This window comes from Symphodus melops (assembly GCF_947650265.1).
Source record: "Symphodus melops genome assembly, chromosome: 20".
NCBI classification, from domain to species: domain Eukaryota; kingdom Metazoa; phylum Chordata; class Actinopteri; order Labriformes; family Labridae; genus Symphodus; species Symphodus melops.
In genome coordinates this window covers 2,142,337-2,161,139 of record NC_136710.1, presented here as the reverse complement: position 1 = coordinate 2,161,139, position 18,803 = coordinate 2,142,337, and the positions used below count along the sequence as shown (strand labels likewise).

General features: G+C 44.1%; 1 protein-coding gene across 1 annotated transcript in view; it reads right to left on the bottom strand.

Moving 5' to 3' along the window:
• The window catches only part of col4a5 (collagen, type IV, alpha 5 (Alport syndrome)), a 36,431-nt gene that overhangs the window by 8,593 nt on the left and 9,035 nt on the right, over positions 1-18,803 (bottom strand). The window contains exons 2-39 of the mRNA XM_079371040.1: positions 12,743-12,799; positions 12,454-12,543; positions 11,769-11,813; positions 11,222-11,266; positions 11,059-11,121; positions 10,663-10,716; positions 10,534-10,560; positions 9,633-9,713; positions 9,155-9,217; positions 9,004-9,039; positions 8,727-8,768; positions 8,521-8,613; positions 7,737-7,790; positions 7,574-7,630; positions 6,872-6,916; positions 6,704-6,757; positions 6,518-6,559; positions 6,081-6,174; positions 5,627-5,914; positions 5,391-5,480; positions 4,961-5,031; positions 4,555-4,746; positions 4,097-4,265; positions 3,638-3,730; positions 3,415-3,519; positions 3,186-3,283; positions 2,945-3,095; positions 2,684-2,797; positions 2,367-2,534; positions 2,096-2,185; positions 1,803-1,949; positions 1,584-1,682; positions 1,412-1,501; positions 958-1,097; positions 754-880; positions 472-651; positions 297-347; positions 23-208 (exon numbers count right to left, since the gene is read on the bottom strand). Of these exons, the coding sequence (XP_079227166.1) occupies positions 23-208; positions 297-347; positions 472-651; positions 754-880; positions 958-1,097; positions 1,412-1,501; positions 1,584-1,682; positions 1,803-1,949; positions 2,096-2,185; positions 2,367-2,534; positions 2,684-2,797; positions 2,945-3,095; positions 3,186-3,283; positions 3,415-3,519; positions 3,638-3,730; positions 4,097-4,265; positions 4,555-4,746; positions 4,961-5,031; positions 5,391-5,480; positions 5,627-5,914; positions 6,081-6,174; positions 6,518-6,559; positions 6,704-6,757; positions 6,872-6,916; positions 7,574-7,630; positions 7,737-7,790; positions 8,521-8,613; positions 8,727-8,768; positions 9,004-9,039; positions 9,155-9,217; positions 9,633-9,713; positions 10,534-10,560; positions 10,663-10,716; positions 11,059-11,121; positions 11,222-11,266; positions 11,769-11,813; positions 12,454-12,543; positions 12,743-12,799 (3,691 nt within the window). The remainder of the gene's footprint in view (positions 1-22; positions 209-296; positions 348-471; positions 652-753; positions 881-957; positions 1,098-1,411; positions 1,502-1,583; positions 1,683-1,802; positions 1,950-2,095; positions 2,186-2,366; positions 2,535-2,683; positions 2,798-2,944; positions 3,096-3,185; positions 3,284-3,414; positions 3,520-3,637; positions 3,731-4,096; positions 4,266-4,554; positions 4,747-4,960; positions 5,032-5,390; positions 5,481-5,626; positions 5,915-6,080; positions 6,175-6,517; positions 6,560-6,703; positions 6,758-6,871; positions 6,917-7,573; positions 7,631-7,736; positions 7,791-8,520; positions 8,614-8,726; positions 8,769-9,003; positions 9,040-9,154; positions 9,218-9,632; positions 9,714-10,533; positions 10,561-10,662; positions 10,717-11,058; positions 11,122-11,221; positions 11,267-11,768; positions 11,814-12,453; positions 12,544-12,742; positions 12,800-18,803) is intronic.

Sequence of the window (18,803 nt, the reverse complement as noted above, 5' to 3'; positions counted from 1 at the left end):
TTATCAATCCTGAGTCCTTTACCTGCTCTTCCGGGGGGTCCAGGTGGTCCTGAGAGTCCTTTGGGGCCCTGCAGAGCCAGTCCAGGAGGTCCAGGTGGGCCACTGTTGCCAGCAGGACCTGGAGCACCAGGGAAACCAGCCTCTCCTTTAGTGCCGGGGAAACCAGAGCTGCCAGCTGGGCCGGGGAAACCTGGGTCACCCTTTGCACCTTATAACAAAATGAGATGAAATCAAGATTATAAATGCAGAAACTAAAATCTGATACAGGTAAAACTGTTAAACATGCTGTTACTCACCTGGCAACCCTGGAAGACCAGAGGGACCGGGACCTCCATAACCAGGAAGTCCTGAAGAGGAAATATAGTAGAGGTGACTTAAAACAACAAAATACCTTTCACAGTTGATTAAGGACTGAAGGAAACTTTTGCAAAAATTAGAGTAATTTCTCCTGGGCATGTTGACCTACAGTACCTGGTTCTCCTTTGACTCCAGCTGGTCCCGGGATACCGTCCCGACCTGCCTGACCCTTCTCTCCAGGAAGCCCAGGGCCTCCTGATCTACCAGGCTCTCCTGGTCTACCTGGAGATCCTGTGAGACCTGGGCCACCTGGTCCACCATCAAGACCCTTTGGACCTGGGATGCCAGGTGCACCTGACAGGAAAGATGGATGACGCATCAGTCAGTGTGACTTGGAGTTTTCTAAAATGTCCAAAAGAGCAACATTTAATGTCTGAAACTTCACTTCGGATTTACCTTGGAATCCTGGGAGGCCAGGGTCTCCCTTGGGGCCTGGCCCTCCTGGTAATCCTGAGGCACCGGGTGATCCTGGACCTCCTTTCAGCCCTGGACTTCCTGGGAACCCTGGCTGTCCTGGTTCACCCTATGACCAACACAAAACCATGAAGCAAGAACCAACACTTTGTATTTGTCTAAAGTTTGACCGGTTGTGTCTTCTACCTTTGGTCCAGCTAATCCAGGTGGTCCTACACCAGCAGAACCTGGTTCACCTTTGGCACCAGGGTAACCAGGACCTCCAGGCTGTCCTGGGGATCCAGATCTACCTGGCTGACCTGGTAGACCTTTCTGCCCTGATGGTCCTGTAACAGATATACATCAGCATTTTCAATCCAGAAGTAAAGTTATTGTTTCTAAAGATTTATGGTTGGCCTTTTGATGCCTTATCTGGAGATATGACAGTGGATAGAGTGGTAAATCAGGGACAGAGACATTGGGGAATGACAAGTGTGAAAGGAGTCACAGGTCTGATTTGAGCCCAGGCCGCCCGCTTGCAGTACTACTGCTTCTGTAAATGGGGCACACACCTTAACCACTCAGCCACCAGCACTATAAACCAATACATGTCTAGTGCTACTTCAGTCCTTTCGGATGGAGAACAAATATCTAAAGTTACCTGGAAATCCCATTTCTCCCATGCTGCCTTTAGATCCTGGGCCTCCAGGACCACCTGGGCCTCCAGGGAAGCCAGGATCTCCTTTAGGACCTGCACCACAATAGTTACAGCACATTGGAAAATGATTTGCACATTGAAGTGTGTATTTTTATATGGTGAGGTAAACCCATACCTGAAGGTCCAGGGAGTCCTGGGCGACCATCTGATCCTGGCAGTCCTGGGTCACCAGAGAGACCTGGGACTCCTTTCTGACCTGGTGAACCTGGTGAACCTGTCGAACAAACAAAAAAAAAAACGAGTCAATAAATATTTATATACTGGAGGTCAAAGTAATTGGCTCCTCGGAAAATACTTCCTTGTTAAGATACATTGATGGTGTTCTCAGGTGTACCTGGTAGTCCGGAATCTCCTTTGGCTCCCTTTGTGGCTTGTGGTGGTAGAGTGGCTCCTGGGGGTCCCTGGAGACCAGGCTCACCTCTCTCTCCCTTGCCACCGGGGCCGCCGGGTCCACCATCTCTTCCCGGGAATCCAGGTTCACCTGGAGGATTAGAGTTGAGACAAGTAATCAGTGATGGATGTCATGATTTGGTCTTGTCTATTTTGGTATTTTGTAAATTTTAGTAGTTAGATAATTTAGTTTAGATTTCCTGATCTATCATTCTATAATGGCCGTTTGTAGTGTACCTTTAAGTCCAGGTCCACCAGGCCCTCCGGGGCCTCCTGGTCCTCCTGAAGGTCCTGGAGATCCCATAGGACCCATGTCCCCTTTCGTACCTGCAGCCAGGGAGACATTGAAGGGGGTGAAAATAAACAAATATATGTTTTTGAAGTTAGCTATAGTTATTGCTAACCTCATGGTCACAACATACTGTATTAAGTATAATATCATATTATTGTTGCACATGTAGTAATGCGAAATGGCTACAAATAATCACATTGACATTATTTTTTTTACCAGGCAGTCCAGGCAGGCCATCCCTTCCAGGTCCCCCTGGAGGTCCTGGGGTACCGACTGGTCCCGGAGAACCTGGGAAACCAGGAGAACCTCTATCTCCTGGTAGACCAGGGATGTCTAGACCTGGAGTGCCAGGGTCTCCCTTCGCTCCGTTTGATCCAGGGAATCCTTAAATAATGAGATGGAGATTTGAGGTGGTAAAAAGCATGAACAAGAAAATGACAAAATAAACAGAACATCACGAGCAATCCTTGAAAACTTCTTTAAAAACATTTTGAGAAAAGACATGCAGAAAATGATGTCCTTTCATAACTCACCGGGTGGTCCCATTGGGCCAGTGGAACCAGGAGGGCCGGGTGGACCCAGTGAGCCAAGGGTGGGGGATCCCGGTGGTCCACGAGCTCCAGGAATACCAGGTATTCCAGGGTCACCTAATTCAAATATGGATGGGAGGGTCAGCTTGGTGTGCAGTTGGCTATATTAGGTGTTGGGTGGTTAAGTGAGTTAGTGTGTTGGCTAGTGAAGCTCAACAGGTATAACCTACTGTACTTTCGACTATCGGCAGGATTGCAGAATACCTTTAGAGCCTGGAGCGCCATCAAATCCATTTCGACCAGGACCACCAGGACCACCAGGGAAACCTGGATCTCCCTTTGGTCCATTGAAACCTTTACCTCCAGGTACTCCGGGTAAACCTGGGGGGCCAGGGAGGCCAAATCCGGGTTCACCCTGTCACAGAAAGAGAAAGCAAATTGTTCCAGTATATGATCTGGTTTGTGATCTGCATTCAATTAAGCTATCTTCCATAGAGCTACCTACCTTGGGTCCAGGAAATCCAGGCTGGCCAGGGAGTCCATCTACACCTGGTCTGCCTGGTCCTGCAGGGGCTCCTGGCTGGCCGGGAATACCTGGGAATCCTAGAAGAGAAAAATTGAGAGGTTGAGGTTTGTGTAACAGGAGAAAGCAGAGGAGGAACTTTGATGGAAAAGAGAGATGAATAAAGACAACAATGACAAGATGGAGAAGACGCATTCATCTTTGTGTTCACCTTTAACTCCTGGGGGTCCTGGAAGTCCAATTCCTGGGAGTCCAGGATCACCCTTTGCTCCTGGTAAACCAGGGAAGCCATTTTGTCCAGGCTGACCAGGGTTACCTGATGACAGTAAATGCAAAAAACCCAATTAGATATCAGAGACTGTTGGCATCTTGAATGCCTGGAATTAGCGACACATGAAAATGTTTTTTTCTCCTGTAAAACATCAACTGTGTACCTGATGAACCAGGTAATCCTGGCTCTCCATCCAGTCCTCTGGCTCCTGGTAAGCCTTTCTCTGCGATTGCCAGGCCTGGTTCACCTTTAGCACCTGTGAGGTAAGGTGAGGAGAGAGAAAGCATGGAAGGAAACATGAGTTAGGTTAAATAAACTCTAAAGACGGAAAGAAAAGACAGAGAGTCCCACCCTTAAGCAGACCGTAAAAAACTAAAATCACTCCAAATAAAATCATTTTCCACTGCATGATCGTCACTCTGTATTTAAGAAGACTTTAAACTAGCAATCGAGACCATAAACTAATTCGGAGAGTTTTTACAGATACAATAAATCAAGTTAAAAGTCAATCATTTTCTCATAGACCTCTACATAATCAAACTTGCTTGTGCACCCAATTACGAAGGAAAGCTTTTTTTAAGAAATAAAAAAACGACAAAAAGATAAAATATTGTCTTCTTACCTGGTGCACCACTTCCTCCAGGTCTTCCTGGGACTCCTGGAATACCTTTCTCCCCTGAAGGGCCCTGAGGTCCAAAGCCAGGGGGCCCTGGAGGACCCCTGTCTCCAGGATTACCTGGGGCACCTGGATCACCGGGGAGCCCTCTTTCTCCTTTCACTAGCAGGGAACCCTGTTCAACACATGCCATGTATGAAATGGATCATGAATGGATATATGAGTCATAAACCACCGAGAAAACAGTATTTAGAGCTCCCCCTGCTGGCGTGCAGAAGAATAGGTCATAAACCCTGCATCCCCCATGTTGATAGATGCATATGGGTTTAATTATACATTACACGTCAAACTGATTTTTGTCAAACCTAGTTCTGTTGGGAAACTTCTTTATTATCATACTTGTATTAATATACACGTTGTCCACATTAATATACAGTCAATGAAACTACAAGTAAGACACTTACAGAAGCTCCTTTGGGTCCCGGTGCTCCAGGCTGTCCGTCACGACCAGGACGACCATCCAGTCCAGGTAGACCAGGTGGTCCAGGGAAGCCGCTGTCACCCTTCTCCCCCCTCACACCGCTCACTGTGACTGCATCACCTGGATCTCCCTTCTCTCCAGGGAATCCTGGAGAACCCTGAGGACCGGACGGACCCTAAAAAAAGAAAGGGAAGAAAGAAATCTGGCTGTTAGAATAGAAATATTCGAAAAACTAAGAAGACAATTTGAGGTGACCGTGGTTTGGTGGTTGACTTTGGTGGTTTGGAGGCACCGAAGTATCCTTAGGCTAGCCACTGAATCCCTAATCCTAAATTGCATTTTTATTTTCAAGACAATGCATTGGTTAAAGACTAATAAAAAGTACTTACAGGGGGTCCAACAGAACCTGGTGTTCCTGGAAATCCTCGATCTCCTTTAACACCTGAGGCACCAGGCCCTCCTAATAGAGAAATAATTACAAATAGAGCCATCATTCAGTCATGACCGGTATACTCGAGAGTTACATCACCTCTATGAGAGAGCAAAGCAGAACATTTTTTATCCAATTACATACATCCAAAGATTTCCAAAGAAAAAGTTCTTAAAGGGCTAATATGCAACATTCTGGGGAGCTGAGGGATGAAGGAGGTGTGTCCGAAAAGACAGCATTTGTTTTGGTCTGAAAATCTGCTCTGAAAATTACAGACTATCAAGAAATATAATAATTTCCTCCAAGCTCACTAATTATACATCCACCTTGAATATATACTATCACAAAAAGAAGGTGGACATGGATTTGTTGACTTGAAGGGGCTTTACCAGGGAAACCGGGCTGTCCTGGAGGTCCTGGGGATCCTGGAATGGCACTAGAACCACCAAAGCAGTTCACGCAGGTGTCGCCCTTATCACCTGAAACAACAGGAAGCTTACCGTAAGGTCACTGCTTGCTTTGTGTTGGTAACATTTTAGCTGCTAATCTCTAAAAAAACATACAATATATTTGTAAATTTAGGCTTCTTGCTCTGATATTTTGGGAGGTAACAAGCATCTCTTACCTTTCTGTCCTGTCTCTCCGGGGTAACCTCTCTCTCCCTGCACACCAGGACGCCCAGGATCTCCGGTGACACAGTTTTGTTGCGCTGAGGAAAAGCCCGGAGGTCCAGGAGGTCCTGGTTGACCCTGAGAACCAGGAGCACCTGAACGACCTGGAGGTCCTGGCAGTGACAGACCTGGAGGGCCCAAGTCTCCCTTCTGACCTCTCTCCCCGGGAAAGCCTGGCGATCCAGGCTGACCACCTCCACCAATAGCTGGAAGTCCTGGAGATCCTGGAGGCCCTGTTAAACCTGGAGTAGACAGGTGGGAAAAGTTTAAATTAAAAACAGTGTGGAAGCCAATTGATTTCACATATTGCAAAGAAGATTCTCAATTCTTTAGCTAGCAATAGCTACATGCTCTCGACTCTGTTCAACCTGTGAATATAGATCAATATTCTGTTTGTGTGTTTGTTACCTGCTGGTCCTCTGTCTCCTTTGATTCCAGGGGATCCGGGGTATCCAGGCTCGCCTTTAGAACCGACACGACCTCCTGTCTGTCCACCAATCACCTGACGGCACAATGAGTGACGCACTCAGTTTAAATGCTCATATTTTTGCAAATATTACAAAAAAATAATGAAAAACAAAATCTATGATGGTACTTAACTTTTCAAAGTATCAAATTCTGACATTTACGGGGACACGTAAATTGTATATCTGACCCTGTGTCCCACTGAAACTATTTTAAAGAACGATGTCTACCTTTTCAGAATCCTGATATTTGGTACATATGGAATAAATCAACCATCCAAACTTAGTCTTCGTACGTGTGGTATGGGAAGCTGCTCAACAGCTTTCAAATGATCATCGGACAAAACAGTTTTCAAAAAAACAGAAAAGTAGATCACGCACCAGTCCAGGTGGTCCTGGGTATCCTTGATCGCCTTTAAATCCCTAAAAAGAGAAAGAAAATGGTAAGTTGGTCATTTTTACAAAACATCACTACATGTTAATCAAATGAAAATAAATTATAAATAATATATATAAATTATAAAATACAATGAAAAAAATGAATCAATAATCTGTAGAAAAACTTACTCTCTCTCCGTCCCTGCCTGGAGGACCTGGACTGCCTGAATCTCCTTTGTTTCCCTAACAGTCCAAATAAAACAATCAAAAGTCCGGACATGTAAACAAGAGATTCTTAAAGTATTTGCAATAAATGCTGAAGACTTTTTTTAAATGAGTTGACAAGGCAGAACTCACAGGGTATCCTGAAGAACCAGGGTCGCCGTCTTTGCCTGGTTTGCCCTGTAGAGAGAAGAAAACAGTTTCAATCATGCTTTTGTGTAACCATACAGGCTTCCAGGTTCTGCTCGATGACTTTTTAGACTTTTTATTTTATTGTCCCCGAGGGGAAATTCTTTTTCACCGGTGTCCAGTTTTAAGGGCAGCGCGCCGACAGAGGGTGAACACAGGGAGATACATGTGGGACAACAGGACATAAACAGGACATACAGTGACAGGACATACAGAGCATGTGGTTATGGGGGGACCTGGGATTGGGACTGAGGTGGATTTTTATTGAGGGCTGAGATGACTGCAGGCACCAGGCTTCTGCCGTATCGCGCCCTCCTGCACAACAGGGACCTGTACCTGCGTCCGGAGGGCATGATGGTGAGGTGGCAGTTGATTGGTTGGTGATGTCCAGTGCTATTGTGTGTGCGATGCGTGTGATGGCCTTTGAATTGAGTTCTGACAGGGTGGGAGTGGGGAGACCGATTAGTTTGGCTGCAATGTTTGTGACACGGGTGAGTTTGGTTCGGTTTTTGACAGTGAGCATGTTGAAGAAGCAGGAGGAACAGTAGAGCAGGATGGGCTGGACGACGCTTTGACTCAATGAGAACTTCTTTAGATTGAACTCTAACCAAAGTGGGACTCAACATTTTATTTTTGAGCAGTACTTACTCGTTTGCCTGCTTCTCCTGGTTCTCCCTTGTCTCCTTTTGCGCCACCTGAGGGACCCTGAAATGACAACAGAAAAACATCAACAACGTGGCTGCTCCGTGCACGAGTAAAAAAAGTTTTCCCAGGGGAGTCAAGGTAAGATAATGTAGGAATAGGCACTTACAGGGGGTCCTGGATAGCCGGGATCGCCTGGAGGACCTGGAAGACCTGGGTCACCCTGCAGAGAAAAGAGGCAAAACAGACATTTTAGAGTTTCAATCAAACACTTTGACTGATTAAAAACAACTTAAAAACATTGAATATTTTAGCAATTTGGTCCCTAAATTTTGTTATAATTGGGGGCATACAAAGAAATATGTGCCTGGAAAACTTAACAAAAAATTGAATATTTATGACCAGTTGTCAGCTCTATAAAGAGATTTTTTACAGATACAAATTCTTACATTAACAGACATCTTCTAATAATGCTTTATGTGAGTAAATTAAGTAATTGTGTATGATCGGAAATGCAGAAATGTTCTGCTGCCATCAAGTGTCTGGAGTGAAAGTTGCAGCCTGCACCTTTTTTTCTTCTCCTAATGTAGGAAAAGATGGCCGAAAGGACAAATATGTAACACTGACACCTGGTGTTTGAAATGAGTACAGCAGGCGACATTCAAAACATTAGAGAGCGCTGTCTCCCCCATACTCTCGGGAGTGGATGTTCCTGCCATGTTGTTGCCATGTGGTGGACACTTGAAGCTTCAGTGTTTAGCCGGCTAACACGCTAACCTCTCTCCAGAATATAAAGTTAGAAGGAGGACATTTTCTTTCCTACGTTTATGTTAGTTTTGGTTTTGATTAACCTGAGATGAAATTGGCCTTAGATCCAAAGAGTTGTGATGTAAACTCCCTTTTAAAAAATATGTAACCAAATACTTGGTGTGTTGTATTTCACGTGGTATTACCTTGTCTCCTCTCTGAATCACCGCCTCAGGTGGTCTCTTCTGCTCTCCCACCTGCCCGGGAGGACCAGGAGGGCCTGCCAAACCTGGGTCACCCTGCGTTCACACATAGACACAAAGCAGAGGGGAGTAAGGATCCAAGCTTTTTTTTTTTTTTTTTTCTTATTGTGGATGACTGCAATGAAAGTGTTTGAATTAAGAGCAAAGACCTTCTCTCCTTTGGGTCCTTGGAAGTTCAATCCCATGTTGCCCTGTTGGAGAAGAAGTAAAACATCATCATGACCTGAAGTTATAGATTTAGACTGATGATAAAGTGGAGTCCGTTGGGTCCCTCGGGAAAAATCAACTGGGGGGGCCCTCCTAGGGAGGTTTCCTACTGTCATTGCGATATTTGCACATTTTGGGTCGCTGCTTTAGTTTACGCTTGTGAAGTCTCAAGGGCGCATCTGAAGTCAACATTAGTTTAAAACCTGTTTGTAAACTCACCTTTGGTCCCGGGAGACCAGGAGGACCCGGACGACCCTGAAAGACAACATCAGAAGACAATGTTGTTCAACTCTGATTGGTTGACTTCATTCGATGAAAAACACTCATTTAATATAACCGGTGGACACCGAAAAAAGCCATTTTATTATACCTCGTAGCCTCTTGGTCCTGGTGGGCCGAGTGGGCCTTGTAAACCGGGGGGTCCAGAGGTGCCCTGTGACACACACACACACACACACACAGATTCTCTGAAACCCTTCTTCATATATTCCACCTTTTTTTGAAAGTTTCTTTCCAGTGATAATGAATCTGGAACGTTAGTCGGGGAGGATTGTTTTAGGTAAATACATTTTATTATAGCAATGTTAGCTTTTATTAGCTTCTTTTTTTTTTACAGGCATAAATAATTTTAGCTGCAGGGAGAACTCCCATGATTGTCCGCCAGCCTCAGTGTCATCTTTTGTAATTGTAGTATTGATTGAGAGCCCCCTGGTGGCAGAATCTACAGCTTGTATCTTTAATGGTGAACTTCAGTATCATTGGAAAAAAAACTCTTTGGATCTCGACTCAAAGTTAGAGTCAAGTCTGACTGAGCTTGAAGGTTAAAACACATAAAAGAAGAAACTCACGGGAACTCCTGGTAACCCGGGCAGTCCGACGGCTCCTTTCTCTCCAAAACGGTTGGTGGAGATCACATCACCGGGATCTCCCTTTAAAAAAACACATCAGGCATGAAGTGATTGGGGGGGGGGGGCAGTTAGGTCAAAGCAAAAGTGAAAAATAAAGTGAAACACTGGTACTTTAATCATACAGAAAAGTCCTGGACAGTATTCTTTGTGTTCTCAGGACGTCTTTATGTTCTCGTTCTCGAACACTCGGACAGATTAAGGAAAAGGGCTTTTGGGTATTTCTGCACCGTCAGCCTGGAACCTGTTTCAGAAGGACTTCATCTAAAACGAAAGACCTGGAACCAGATTGTACAGGATGCTGCTGATTTTACCTTGACTGCTTAAACTACTGACTACCCACATTTTTTTGCAGACTGTTTATAAGAAACAGCACCATCTTGTGGCTGAAACAAAAAACTCAAAGGCTTCATGTTGCACAGGAAAAAGCTCCAAGTCACTTTCAATTTGAATAAAGTGGATTTCATGAAAACAGAATTTACTGAAGAGCTGCTTTTAAGCAAAATGAGAAATGTGGCGATTTTAATGTCTTTGTTTTTTATTTGTCTCAGAGAGTTTTCAGCAACACCAACAGAAACACATTGATCAAATGTTATCTGAAGACACTTTACCAAAAAAAAAAATTTTTTTCAACACCTCCTTAATTCAGTGTTGCCATTATAACAGTAAATAGGTCGAAATACTGCGTCCTGTTTTTCTTCCTGATCTGTGAGGCACGTTTTCATTAAATCATTTGTAGTTTCTCCACGTTTATTTAAACATCAATATAAAAACAGTGGAGCTGAAAGAATTTTAATGTATTCTGTACAGTGAAGGTTATAATATAGAGGATGCTGACACCTACCTTCTGTCCTGGCAGACCGGGTGGACCCTACGAAGAAGACGACAAAGAACACAAAGAAAAATGTTAAAGAAGATTTTTCTTTTGATCATCAGATATCGGACTTCTTCTTCTTCGTTGGTGTAAACTCACAGACAGTCCCTGCGCTCCGGGGATTCCTCCACTTCCTGGGTAACCCCTCTCACCCTGCACAGAAGAAGAACGACTTTAGAAGAACGGCCCGAAAAAATTATCAAACAAACTGGTCAGTGGACAAAAGGTGACATTTTTCTTATCAGATGCCAATAAAGGTTTATTTAATGACGAAAAATTTAAAAATAATGAGAAAAATGCCAAAAATTATTGCTCCAAATCTAAAATTTGAGAGTCAAAAGAAGACTGTTTTTTTAAATATTTAGCACTTCGCTTTGATTCATATTCACTGCTAAATCGTTAAAGAAATATATCAGAAGCAAGTCTTCAGTGTTGGAGAAAGTCACTCTGATTTTTCCAGCAGCTTCTTTATTCTAGTGTTAAATAGTCCATTACCTTTGTCCCGTTACAGCCCGGCACTCCTCTTGGGCCTGGGGGTCCGTCTTGTCCGGAGAGTCCCTGCGAAACAGGAAGCAAACAGGAAGTTACATCACTCCTTACTACCTGGCTTTCTGCAACGTGGTGTTCGATTTTTTCGTTTTTAAATTGGGAAACTCACTGGAAGTCCTGGAGTTCCTGGAAATCCTGGCAATCCAGACGGTCCCTGTCGGGATGAGCGTGATAAAACAAAATCAGTTAAATCAGTGATTACTTCTGAGACAATGAGGACATCTGCTGGCCAGAGGAGGGAATTACAACCACCTATTCGTCCGTGTAGAAATAACATAAAAGTATTTGGACAGACCCAGTCTAACATTAAACACAGAGGAGGAGGAGATCATAATGTATACTTTATTAATCCTTACTCTTTTACACACATGGGCTGAAACACACACACATGTACAGACAGCATCCTGTGGACATGCACTACTGGAGAGATATCAGAGAGAGGGTTCAGGAAGTGAACTAGCACCTCTTCAGCCACCAGACCTGGTCCGTACCGTGGCTTGAACCGGCAACTCTCCGGTTCACAACCCGAGTCCCTCCCGCCCCCGATGGTATAAAAAAGAACATACATGTAGAACAGAGCTGTGTCTGTTATGTAATGTGAGGTGAAGTTAGACGCTGCCGTGTGCCAGGGATTAGAAGAAGACGGATGAACTCACTCTGATTCCTTTTGGACCGGGAAATCCAGAAGGTCCATCGCTACCCTGAGAAAAAGAAAAGACATACAAATATTAAAAAGTGGATTGACTATACCCGTTGAACACAGACTGTTAAACACTTACAGTTAGCACCAAAACACTTAGAAACCTGATTCAGGATTCTGATGACTTTGTTCTGTATCTTCTTTAGAAGATAAGAAAACTTTGAGGTCTTTTAAAGGTCACATATTGTCCAAAATCCACTTCACCAAAAGTCCATCCTCTCCGTCTTCTGCCTGCTCCACTTTTCAGAAAATGTGTCCTCAAACAGGCTGTTTGGAGATTTTCCCTTCATGACATCACAAAGGGGCAGTAGCCCCTCCCCCCCAGGTGGGTGACACTCCCACAGCTAGGTGTTTGTTCTGCCCTCTGAGTCTGCCTTCTCATCGTAAACAATAGGACATGGAGCCAGAAAGCACCGAGTACACCCGAGCCCTTCCAGAGAGGGGGCGTGGTCAGACACAGCTCATTTACATATTTAAAGCTACAGACACAGAAACAGCCTGTTTTTGTGTGTTTTGTATGTAGAAGTTTAGCTCTGTTTTCATGTTAATGCTGTTTGTCTACACTAAGTAAAGAACTAAAGAGCTAACCTTCAGGTAAAGTTGATATATAAATAAATATATTTGTTGCCACAGTAACCCACCTTCTCTCCTCTGGGTCCGATTGGTCCCTCAGGTCCAGGGAATCCTGGGACTCCTGGCTGTCCTGTGAGCCCTGGGAAACCCCGTTCACCCTACAGACAGTCAAACAGATAAAGTTAAATAATCGTACTATCACACATTTTTCTTTTTCTAACCTCGCATCTCTGATGAGACTCACACAATTCGAGCAACAACAACAACAACATTCACAAGTATAAAATCCTGCATCTGTTAGTATCTCAGTGCACAAGTGATTCTGTTTGTTTCTCATGTGCGTTAATTCTGGCTCACCTTGGTTCCTTTTTGTCCGCTGCAGTCACATTTGGATCCGGCACAGCCGTGACAAGCCTGTCGGACGACAAGAAGAAGGAGAGATTAGGATTAGTTTGTTGATCAAACGTTTCGCGAGAGCAGAAAGGAAACCAATCAAGATGCTTTTTTCATCTGTAAAACAAAAGAATTGTTTGAATTTGACACAGATTTTGACTTTCTGTGCAGGCGTTTTTTTGTCAAATATTTCCAACATTTATCAGAGAAATTGGATTTTTCAAGACGTATTTCTAAGCCAAAATCCACCAGTGCCACTAGAGGGCGCTGCATCATTAATCTGCGGCACAACAGCAGATAACAGGCAGCGTTTCTTCCCACAGAGGAGGAGAGAGCGGTCCGTGGAGTTTCTTCCTTGCAGGTTTGTTTAATGATGAAAGATGTCTACAAGGCCAGCGAGGACCAAACAAAAGCACTTAAAGCTTCTTTTTTTTTTTTTTTTATCAGAAATAAAACATTCATCTGCATGTTTCTCAGCAGAGAAATGAGCAGAGAGGAGTGCGAGGGATGGCACGATGGGAGTACCAGGCTGCTGATTAACTTTTCCCAGGGTTGTTGACACAGCGGATGCCAGACGGGCATCGATTGCACGCATGCCGGGCAGCCAGGTTGTGAGAAAGATAGAGAGGCCGAGTGCGAGAGAGAGAGAGATAGAGAGAGAGAGAGATAGAGAGAGAGAGAGAGAGAGAGAGAGAGAGAGAGAGAGAGAGAGAGAGAGAGAGAGAGAGAGGAGGGCAAGTCAGCATTCTTCTGTGTCTGCAAAAACCTTTGTGTGTGTCCATGTTTGGCCTGATCATCTTCACGGTTTTACAGAGTTGGACTTTGACTGTCTAAAAATGGTGAAGAAAAGCAGGATGCAATCTTTGAGAATCTTTGTTTGGTGTGATAAAAAAAAAAAAAAAAAAAACTACAACAATAAGAATCACAATTCACAGTGATGTTGAACACAGAAAAATCCTAAACAACAAAAGTGTAAACTCTCACAGATAGAGTTGATGAAGTCGGAGCGTAAAGGAGCTGCAGTAAGTGGTGGATTTGGGCGTCTTCCCACGGTGAGAACATGACGACATACTGACTCCCACACTTCCTCCATAAACAGAATGACCTCATCTGTGCAGATGTTAAACCAACCAATGACGACAGACAATACACCGAACCCTTAACCAACCGAAGTCGTCGTGAATGTGAATATTATGACAACTGCAAGAAACTGAATTTCCTCCGATGTATCTGAACGGAACAAATGTTGGTTCAACATTTGAACAGACTTGTAAACATTAGCAGCAGCAGTCACACATTCACCAAACCTCCCGACTTAAAAATAAAGCCAACGAAGAAGTGCAAAGAAAAAAATAATAAAAATCAAACTGCAGTTCCTCATACGGCCACTAGAGGCTGGCTTCCAAAGTGAGTCAATCCCTGTAGAGACCCATATTAATTATTAAAATGTCCAACTTTACAACAACTCTGTGTGTGTGTGTGTGTGTGTGTGTGTGTGTGTGTGTGTCATAAAACCACACTGTTAACCACACTTCACAGCCGGTCACGTCCTCTCTCACCACACTGATCTCAGCTCTGATAAGAGTCACTGCGCCGTCTGAAAGCGGCGGCTTATCCGCTCCACTGCCCGGCTCAAAAAGCGAAGGCGGGGTTCAAAGCCAGGGTCGAGGGTTCGATGCCGTCGTCCCAAGTCAGTTGGATCTGGATTTAGAGACACGCAGAGCATGCGCCTGTTTGCAGTAAACACAAAACGTGTGCAAACTGTTATCAGGACTGCAGGGCGGGGAGGCTTCCAACCGCCACACACACACACACACACACACACACACACACGTCTAAATTCATTTGCACATGGGTAGTCAAGTGTGTATGTGTGTGCATGAGTGTGTGTCTGTGTGTGTGAAGGTGTTTTTACAAGCCCTGAATCTCCAGATTAGCCTCTGGTCTGCTTCAGCTCAATGCAGTCTGCTCTCCCACGCCCCGGCTTGCAGCCCCACACTCCATCTTTCTCTCTTTCAGCCCTTTGACATATATATTTATTTATTCCCAAACAACAAAAGTGTAATCAGGCTAGTAAGTCCGGATGAGGCCTGTTAAACCCAGAGATTTGTGCTTAAGCTATGGACTGGCTCTTTAGCACATTAACACCTGTGATTTATGGAGTAGGAGTCGTTCACACACTCGATCTGCTCTCTGCGTTGAGCTGCGTTTTTCTCGTCCTCCGGTTTGTTCTTCATTCACGGGATGACACTTTTCACACGTTTGTTTTTCTGATGTCACTTCTTCTTAGCTTACGTCACCTCTTCTGTCACAACTGAAGAAAAACAACAACCCCCAAAACAAAACGGCAAACGAGAAAATCAATCAAACCGATCAAGCCGATCAAGTTTCTCTTTTTCATCCCATTCAATCTCACTGTTCTTCATCTTTTAAATCCACAGCAGTAAAAAAAAAAAATAAATAAATAAATAAAAGCTCAGATATGAACGGTAAAAACACAAAAAGCCACCTCATTTCATTTCATGAAGTTAGTCTGCTATTTGACAACAACTTGTCCTTTCTGTTAAATCCTCTTGTGGCCCCTTGTTGGGGGTCCCATCGCCCAGCGTGGGAACCATTGCCGTGTCGTGTTTTAAAATGTGATCATTTACTGGAACCCCCCTTTCAACAAGACATGGTTACGATCAGGTCCTGATTATTGCTGAACCAATAAATGTATCTGTCATATAATATATATCTGTCATTTGGTGGTGATAATGTTTAACACTTGGCTGATTATGAGGAATCTGTTGTGTTTTATTAAATGAGGTGTTTCGGAGCAAGCTGGGGTATTTTTGATCAGCTGCCAATTATTTGCCCTCTTGGGGTAAAATGAACGGAGCTAAAAATCTGTCTTAATGCAGTGTTAAAAGCATCTCTCTCTTCTTCTCTGTGCGGTTCAGTCGCTCCGCGTAGCCTCTCTTTTACCCCCGCAGCACCGTCGGGGCATGTAATCCACTTAGAAAGGTCAGTGAGCTGGAGATATTTGCCCCACACTCTCTGTCCGTGAGTCCTTCTCTGTGTCTTTAAGCTCTCTCCATCTTTTCACTTCAACCCCCGTCCCCGCTTTACGGCGTCGTGCCAACCCAGCGATTAAAGCCCGATCTGTGGCGGAGCGTGGATGTACGCTCAACGCCTCCGGAGGCGACTTTAAGGACACGGTCCCTGACGCTGAGGAGGCGAAAGCTCAATCCACAGTTTGGTGTCAAATAAAGGCGGCAAACGCAGAACCACACTGAGCTAATCCTATCATTATTATTTAAAAATGAAGCTGTTGTTGTATTTATATTTATGCTAAGAAGTATTTTCCTTTTCTGTAAGAAGTATCAAAACACTTAAGACTTAAACGAATGCTAATCAATCCAGTAAGCTAACGAAACTTGAACGTTAGCTTGTTTTTTTGTAACGCTTACTAGCAAAGCAGTTTCATAGCAGCTTTTGGGATTTTAATAATATAACGATTTGAAATCCAAAGAATGAAGTTTGGATCTAATGAAATATTTAATCTAAATTACATCATACTGACAGAGACAGAGAGGTTAAGCTAGCTTTTGCTTCCCTATGACTTTAGCTTTTGTTCAAGGTCGCCTGCACGTTTTAAAACATGTCACCTCTCCCTGGTGAAATAAAAGGAACTCAGAGGTTATTTGGCTACAGAAACAAGCTAGGTGTGTACTGGAGTGCTGGACAGGTGAGTGTGAGGATGGGCGGGGCGGGGTGACGTGACGATGAGGAGGAGGACGAGGAGGCGGGGAGTGAGCGGAAGGCATGCAACCGGGGATTAGACTGGCGAGACTGGAATTCCCCCGCTCATCAAAGCCTGATGATTAGACACCGATACACACTGCCCTGCCCCCAATAACACACACACACACACACACACACACACACACACACACTAAGTGTGGAAGAACACACATGTATACTGTAAATAAACACATAGTGTATTTCTCTGTTTTTGAACATCAATCACAGACACACTGATGTTGTGTGAAATTCCCGAAGACAGAGATCAGACTGGCAGCAGGAAGGAGGACGCTAAAAAGTGTATGAATGGAAAACTATCAGACATTTGGCCTCTTCTACAATTATTGATCGTACTTTTTTAAAATTATTAGTTACCTTTATTTGTAAAGGGATCATGTACTATATTAAAGATAAATTGCCGTTTGATGAATAGCACCAGAGTTAGCTTAGATCGAGTTTAATTCTGCAGTCCCAACGTCACACTGCGAATCAGAATCTGTTTATGTACATTTACATATACGAGCTAAGATGTAGTTATAAAATAAAATATGAGAAGCAATTACTAATATTCACAATAGAATAAAAAAAGTCAAATATAAAGAATAACAAAAACACAAAATATGCAGGGTACATAAAAGAAAATCAATTTTAAGTCCAGTGAGCATAACATTATCGTACAGCTGGCAACACTGCTGTGGTTTAGTGTAAGGTTAAGGGTTTGAATCCCAGCTCTGATTGTTCCTGGATGCGGATTGTCTCTGTCCCAAACAATTAAAAATAAATGTGATTCATTATGAACGTCTGTCAGTTTGGGGAAAAAGCTGTTTCAGAAGATTTATGGCTCCATTTTAACTTTACAAATCAACGTCGATACTGAGGATTTAAAAAAAAAGAAAACGAGGATAAGATAGTTGTAGTCATTGCTAAGCATCCATGTGTGTTTTTCTTCTTCATGTGTTAAATATCTCGGTGTCTGAGGTGTGTGTTCATCCCGCTGTGGCGAGCCGACTCTCCGGGCTCCGAGCCGCTCTGCTTCAAACCGTCGATCCCTTTCATCGCCGCTGGACTTTTACTACTTCAAGCTGACGACGCCCCCGAGAGCGACCACCAAACCAAATATTTTCACTCTGGACAAAAATCTGGCCGTGAGTGTTTTGACTATCCGGCTCTTTGAAAGAGGAAGACCCCCCCCCCCCCCCCCCCCCCCAAACAGAGGACCCCATAAGTCTCACACACACACACACACACACACGCCATCGTGCCATAGAAGAATTCCATTGATATTCACAGGAATTCCCTTGTTTCTCTGGACGTAATTTTCTCTTCTCTCGTCTCGTTTCATTTGGTCTAATGAATGTTGACCCCTGTGACCCCCCCACACTGAGGGATACCTGCAGGGAGAGCACTTAAAAGTCTCCAGTCAGCGGGCTGCTGATCCACATCTCTGCACCGACTCAGCACTTCGTCTTACTCGAGAGGTTCTTCAGCCCGACGAACATGAAACGATTTCAAACTCACACACACGCTGAAGATGTGAGAGAGAGAGAGAGCCCACACATGACGAGGAACGTGTGTGGAGAGAACGACATGTCCAACACACACACACACACACACACACACACACACACACATTTCATTCATGGACAACCAGAGTCCTGACTCCACAACTGGAAGTCTTGCAAAATTTCGAACACAATTTCAGAGGGAAAAAAAAAACATGGCAGAAAAAAAAAACATGCAAGTCGATCATAGTTTTAAAAGACTTTTTATCAAAGGCAGGATGAAAACGTTTATTGGTGAGCTCGCTTCCCGAGTGCGTGCTCGACCGTACTCGGGGCTCCGAGGATTTGTGATCCTTCCTTTTTATGATTGCAAATGATCATGATTTGAAATCAGTGCGGCCCTGACGTCCTTCTGAGCAGACTGAATCACACCTGAGCGAAATCTGACAAGAAAACCTCAAGAACCATAAAATCTGGATTCTGCATACATGTGTTAAAGGAGGATAATCCCGCCTTAAATCATCCTGACTACACCCTCATTACGTTTGATGGGGTTAATCCTCCTTTATTTAAGCTCTGTATCTAAAACCTTTTTTTTTCAATGTGCAGAACCAGGGATGAGCAGAGGGGGAGAGGCGAGGAGGAAGCCCGAGGAGGAGTGCTGTCGGTCGGACACGAGGCAGCCAGCCTCTCCCCCCCCGTCAAGCTCTGGTTCTCAAAAAAAAAAAGATCAAGAG